Raw genomic sequence first — 6,685 nt, 5'->3', positions numbered from 1 at the left:
ACGCGCAGTGCTATAATATCTGATCGAAACAAACGGTGTGAAGTATATAAGAGTCTGTGAAACGCAATAAAAGTCGTGTTGATCATCTGATACGGTGACACAAGACATCAGCTGAGAGGATGATGCTGCAGCTGATGACGACGTCACTCGGCTAGTCGCACACGCGTCGAACGTCAACACAACAAACAGGGTAGATTTACTCATCTAACTCATTTCATATTGCATAAATATGACCAGTGTATTGTTTCGACATGTTTCTAGTCGGTTTGGGATATCTCTGGATGTGTATTTCGTCGGTTTGTCGTCGTTTTTTTACACAACGCCGCCGCCTCGAGCGCAAGCTAACGTTAACTCTGAAACTGATAACATTAGGCGGAGAAGTTCAACAGCTAACGTTAAACTATATTTACAGTAAAGCTTAAGCTACATATGCATGCACATGGGCTCAGGTAAATATTCTCTACATAAAAAGGCTTTAATTGAATTGTTTTTGTATGTTTAGACAACGTACGACACTTTATTGGAGGATGGCGTTCGTGAAAAGCGGATGGCTGCACAGACAAAGTGAGTGTTTATTTCCTTAAAATCCTTCGTTTTGAGCTGTTTCAGTGTCTAATGTGAATATTTTAGCAAGTTTCCCAATTCATATTAAAGTTTAAACAGCACTTTTATAATTTAAAACCTCTTTCTGGGGACTCATGAAATATAAATCATGTAAGGTTGTGCGAAATGTTTAGCTTTTCAGTTTCGCTGTTCGGTTTTATTCTGTAAAGAAGTCGTGCACGAATAGTTTCCTGTCCTCCTCTTGTTATCTTGGCGCAAGTTTTTAAACGGAAGTTGAAAAACAGCTGACCTTTGTGTCTCAAACCCTAGGATAAGCTCACTATCTAGGCTGTATCTTGTTTGTCTAGTAAGTCTTAAGTGTTTGAAAGCTCTATTTAGATGATGAGTTCAGTATTTCTGTGTGCTTAAACTTGCTTGAACAATCCAGGTCAGGTTACATTAACAGGTAGTCTATTTGGTTAAATATTTTAATTATTTTATACTACATTCATAATATGGAAAATATATATGCAGATACGATTTATCATTTCATTAATTTATGATTTAAGGTTTATTTGTCTAGTTTATTTTCAACATGGCTGAAATTAAACTTATTTTGTCTAAATATAATACAAATTATTATATATTTTAACATTTTAATAATTTTTTTTTTAAATAAATGTATAAACATGTAAATCAAAATTTAACAAAACTTGTACTTAAATGAAAATTAGAATGTTATTTAAAAAGAATTGTATAAAAATGTAGAGTTTTAAAAAGGTAATTTAAACCGTATTTTCTATCAAATCTGTCAGGCACTATCTTGCGGCGCTGGAAGAGGAACTGGTTTGACCTCTGGTCAGATGGACGTCTGGTCTTCTACGATGACCAGCAGCGGCGGGACATGGAGGACGAGATCCACATGAAGGTGGACTGCATTAACATCCGCAATGCCAGCGCATGTAGAGGTGTGTGTGAGCCGCACTTCACTCTTCATCTGACGTCTTTCCTTCTGCTTTTGAACTACGGAAGATGCGAAAACCTCAAAAGTGGCTTCTTGTGTAGTACTTAACAGGTTTTTGCAAGTCGTAGGACCAACAGAGGATTAATAGTAACTTGAAGGTCCCCATGTGTTGCTGTTCTTCTTCATCTTGCATTATTTATTTCCAGAGCTCACGCCTCCTGAAGGCAAAAGCAAAGACTCCCTCCTGCAGATCGTCTGCCGGGACGGCCGGGTCATCAGCATCTGCGCAGACAGTGCAGACGATGCTTTGTGAGTCAGCAATTTCTGTTGTTCTTTACAATGTGTGGATTTTTTGACACTGACTCGATGTATTTTGTCGCAGGGCTTGGACCATGGCACTCCAGGATGCCAGACTCAACGCTGTGAGTTAAACAGATGCAGTCTGAGTGGGAAAATACTACACATGTAACATTTACAGCAGTTCAGCTTCTGGGGCTGGTTTTTAGAAGCATCACAGATGTGCTTGCTGACATGACTTGGTGTGTTTCGTAGATTGTGCCGCCGCCTCAGGTTGGTTTTGCAGAGGACGTCGTAGCATCAGCTCCTCCCCCCTATTCTGAATTAAACACAACTCCTCAGGTAATACTTTTAAAGGAAAAATACTGACATATTTTATTTTTACCCATATATCGGGCTTATGTGGTAGCATGTGTTTTAAAGCTCATATTAGATGTTGTCATTTCTGTTTGAGTCTAAACTTGTTTGACCAGGAAGAACAACTGCGGTCGGATTACGTTTAGAAGCAATGCTTGACAGTTTATTGGCTGCTGTAAAAAGCCTGTTATCAGTCCAGATAAAACACTGATGAAAACAGGACGCTAATGTAGATTGTTTTCCCATTGTTGTTTTCATGTTTAGTTTTTAATCAAAATCAATTATAATTGTTTTTTTTGTTTTTTTTACATTTATTAAATGTGATAATATTATAAGTTAAATCTATAATACATTTACATATAAGTGCATTTTATAATTTAATTATAATTTGTACATTAAAATTAATTACCATTTTAGAATAATTAAAATATAATTAAACATAACTTCATCTTTATATATATATATATATATATATATATATATATATATATATATATATATATATATTAGAGAGAGAGAATAAATAAATGAACAAATTTTGCATGTAAAATGAGCTTGTACTTGTATTTTAAATATTCCTGAGCCAATAATGTATTATTGGTAAAATAACTTAATCATGTTATACTTTTATAATGATTTAAAAATTTTAATATTTAATATTACAAAAAACTAAAATTTAAAAATAGGTGTATTATGATAGAATTATAAATGATTTAATAAAATGTTAGATTTTTTTTTTTTAATAATTACAATTTCATTAAATGTAACAAATTGATACAAATAAAAACAAATAATTTAAATAAAAAACATGCATGATTAAAAAGTAAATACTCTGGAAAAAATTTTTATATTATTCATTTTTACATTAATTTTAATGCAACAGAACAGATTATTTAAAATGTAATTAAATATGAGAAAAAAATATATATTCTGTATCTTAATGTTATGAGCATCCAGAAAAAAATATATAGATACCAATATACAGATAAGATAAAGATAAATCATGTATCCCTCTTTTTTTTCCACCTGATTCTCATGCAGGTTTTCTATCCTGATGGATATGGGGGTTATGTTCCTCATCCTCCGCCTTATGCCACACAGATGGTTTACTCCGCAGATGGCCAGCAGTATGCAGTTGCCTACCCGTATCATTATCAAGGTAACAGGACGTTTGTTGACTTAGACATATAACCTTTATGTAGTTTGATTGATGTTTGTTTATTTGTCTCCATCAGGAGGATACGCACCTGGTGTCAACCGAGTCATAGTTCAGGAGCGCCGGCGTGACGACACAGGTGATGTAGCTCTGGGGATGCTGGCCGGTGCTGCCACGGGATTGGCCCTCGGCTCTCTGTTTTCTGTATTCTAATGTGTTTTTGTGAACCCAGCCCAACCCCACCTGACCTACAGCAAAAGAAACCCTTCCCATGTTGTTTTAACTTAGCCTTTATGCCTCGTAATGCGCAGGTCTGATAATGTAGCCGGGCTGGGTGAATATTCATTTACTTTTCTGTATTTGTCTTTGTACCAAAGCTTATTTACTTTTGATTAGGCACCAACAAATGCGTTTGCTTTGCAAATTTAATCTTTAGCATACAAAGAGATACACTAAAATATTTGTGGCTGGCCTTAAGATAAGAATTATCAGTTAGGTTTATAGATCAGCCACTGTTTAGAAACACAAACTGTGGATTGTTGAGTCTAAAAATGGGTCGATTTTATACTTGCGATGCCCGGTTGAGAAATGACACAGGCCTTGATGAAATAAATGATAGGCAAGAAGCTTTTCCTGTTATTTATAATTAGAAATTAAACTTGTTTTTAGTGTCGTTTGCTGCTGCAAAGTCAAAATTGTGCTGAATTAAATATTTTGTGACACTTTCGGTTAAAAGGAATAGTTCTCTCAAAAATAAAAATTCTTTTTTTTTTTTTTTTGGCATAAAATTTCAGTTTTATTGTAGGGGAAACAGGACACGGAGATTATATATTTATGTACACACACAGAAACATATGTATGTTTCATCAATTAAAAAAACAACAACACATTAATATATATATGTATATGAATATTCATTTGTCTGTTTTGTTTTTAACTGATGAATATATATATATATATATATATATATATATATATATATATATATATATATATATATATATATATATATATAATCTTGAAAATAAACCATGAATTGTTATTGCATGGCAAGCAGCAGCCTGAACATGTTGTTAAAAATTGTCTTTAAAAATAATGTGAATTCAAGAAGTTTGAGGGTAATTAAATGACAGAATTTTCATTTTTGTGCGAAATATTCATTTAAATCGAATTCGACGAAAAACCCATAATAATACTGATGGTGACGATACATGATTAATACTGTGATGGAGATTGTGATGTAATTCAGGAAAATTTAAAAAATGCGTCCTTAAATCTACTGCACCTTTTCTAACAGTTTTTTCCTTTCTTTGCCTTTTGTTTGTTTTTGTTTTTTTTGCGGCCTTCATTTTACTCATTTTATTGTGTTTGTTTATATTCAGTGTTATCAAGTATTTGTCCCTATTTTTGTGGAGACTTTACACTTTCTTTGAGATTTATTTACTTTGAAAAATGTGATTGATTTTATCTTGATCTCTGATTCTGTGTGTGTGTGTCTTTTTTTTGAGAATTAATACAAAATGTAAAATATTATTCACAATGTTTGTGACGGGATGTGATAAGGGAAACTTGAGGATCGGATCGATGTGATTGCTTACATAATTATATAATGATTTATTCTTTACTGTACTTTGACTTCGTTGTGTTTACATAACAGGTATAATCATGAGTGTATACGTAATCATAATCATAATGCACACTAGAAGTATCAGTGGATTTCAGGTCTTGGTTTAAATTAACACGGGTCCTTTGTTTTTAAATGTTTTGTGAAATGGACTAGTGATTCAGAAAAATGAAAATTTTCATCTGACACCTTACTTGATGCTAATATCTATTTTTTTTTCTCTCTCAATCGGTTTGCTGTTTGAACCTCAAAAAACTATTTACATGTTAATATATACAGTGTGTTATTTATAAACTATTAAAATAAGATGTCTTGTGATTTTTTTTTTTTTTTTTTTAGTAGACAAATAATAAACACTTCAAAGGCGACAAAGAAAGACGTCTGCACACCCAAAACATGTTTTCACATATTTGTAAACACTTTTTCACAGCTCACTGGTTGTCTTTGATTTTAGTCCTGTTATATATTCTCTTTAAAGTTAGTGGTTTTAAGATTAATACATATAAACACAACAAAACAATCCTTTGATTTGCTGGTTTAAATATCACACATAGCCTATGCTCTTCTGAAACATTTAGGTGTTAACATAAAGTAATATATAAATGTTTAAAAACATAGGCCTAATTAAAGTACTTTAATTTGACCATATAAAATCTTGCATGGACTTATTTATTTATTTATTTGAGTGGTATTGTTCAGTGGAGCATTAACAGAAACAACAGCTTACATCTGTATTGGATCTATAGATTGAATATAGTAAATTAATTAAACAGATTAATTTAAACAGATAATTGTATTTAAATGTAATATATATATATATTTAACCAATATTTAATATATGTAATAATTATTATACTATTATAATTTATAAAATAATCATAATTTTATATCATATTCAATAATAAATATTTAACACATAGATTTAAATAGAATTAAATAGTTTATTTATTTAAACGCGCGCTCGCCACGACGTTTACGTGAGGGGCGTAAACGTGATGGCAAAAAAAAAAAAAAATTAAACGGAAGACTTATTCTGTTTAATAACAAAAGACTGAATATATAACTAATTTATTTATTTCTACGTTGGGGACACTTTATAAACCTACAGAAGATACCTGACCAACGAACGACCTTCACAACGGGACGGAGCTAACTTACGTTAACTTACTTGTAAATTCAAATAGTAACGGTCATCTGACAACTGGTGATGAGCCAAAGGTAAACATAAATGTGCTTTGATTCGTCGTTTTATCAATCTAATGTTAAATTTCACTTCAGATGTGCATTTCAAATTATTTGTTTGTATTAGAAAGTTTATATATTTTCAAATTCCTCTTTTTGAAATTGTATATCATATCCCTGTTGGTTAATTTGAGGTGGTCCAAGTTACAGTCTGAGGTAAAATTATGTTGATCCCTTTTAAATTAGTTGTTAAAATTGGTCACTAAAACGGGTATCTGTAATTTTACTTATTTTTTATTTTTCTACTTTTCAAGAAGGGAACAGCAAAACTACTGACACCTAGTGGTTAGGTTTAGTACTACAGATACAAATACATTCTGCCACTACATTAACAATAATGTAAGATTTTCTAAACTTTATCTTGTATTAAAACAGCCTTTGTTGTGTATTCTGGATGCTTATGCGAGCCTGTGAAATTAGGCACTTTAAACGTATTACACTTTAAACTAATTTTTCAAATCACGCTTTGAAATGATTCACCACTAAAAATAAGTCTGGCAGT

General features: G+C 31.8%; 1 protein-coding gene across 1 annotated transcript; it reads left to right on the top strand.

The window, feature by feature from the left end:
* Window positions 1–83: 83 nt before the first annotated feature.
* Window positions 84–5,247, top strand: LOC127988324 (pleckstrin homology domain-containing family B member 2). The gene is made up of 8 exons (XM_052591008.1): window positions 84–190; window positions 503–564; window positions 1,359–1,511; window positions 1,714–1,816; window positions 1,890–1,929; window positions 2,060–2,146; window positions 3,203–3,320; window positions 3,397–5,247. The coding sequence occupies exons 2-8, from the start codon at window positions 528–530 to the stop codon at window positions 3,528–3,530; spliced, it is 672 nt and encodes a 223-aa protein (XP_052446968.1). The 5' UTR covers window positions 84–190; window positions 503–527; the 3' UTR covers window positions 3,531–5,247.
* The last annotated feature ends 1,438 nt before the right edge of the window (window positions 5,248–6,685 follow it).

Source organism: Carassius gibelio, chromosome B22 (genome assembly GCF_023724105.1).
Source record: "Carassius gibelio isolate Cgi1373 ecotype wild population from Czech Republic chromosome B22, carGib1.2-hapl.c, whole genome shotgun sequence".
In the NCBI taxonomy this organism is placed as follows: Eukaryota; Metazoa; Chordata; class Actinopteri; order Cypriniformes; family Cyprinidae; genus Carassius; species Carassius gibelio.
The sequence above is the reverse complement of the archived record's forward strand: the minus strand, read 5'-3'. Positions and strand labels throughout refer to the sequence as shown.

Excerpts from the sequence above, each read along its gene's own strand:
- LOC127988324 (XM_052591008.1), top strand. The coding sequence starts at position 528 with ATGGCGTTCGTGAAAAGCGGATGGCTGCACAGACAAA. Across the intron at positions 2,147-3,202 it reads AATTAAACACAACTCCTCAG|GTTTTCTATCCTGATGGATA; the intron begins GTAATACTTTTA and ends ATTCTCATGCAG. Across the intron at positions 3,321-3,396 it reads CTACCCGTATCATTATCAAG|GAGGATACGCACCTGGTGTC; the intron begins GTAACAGGACGT and ends TGTCTCCATCAG.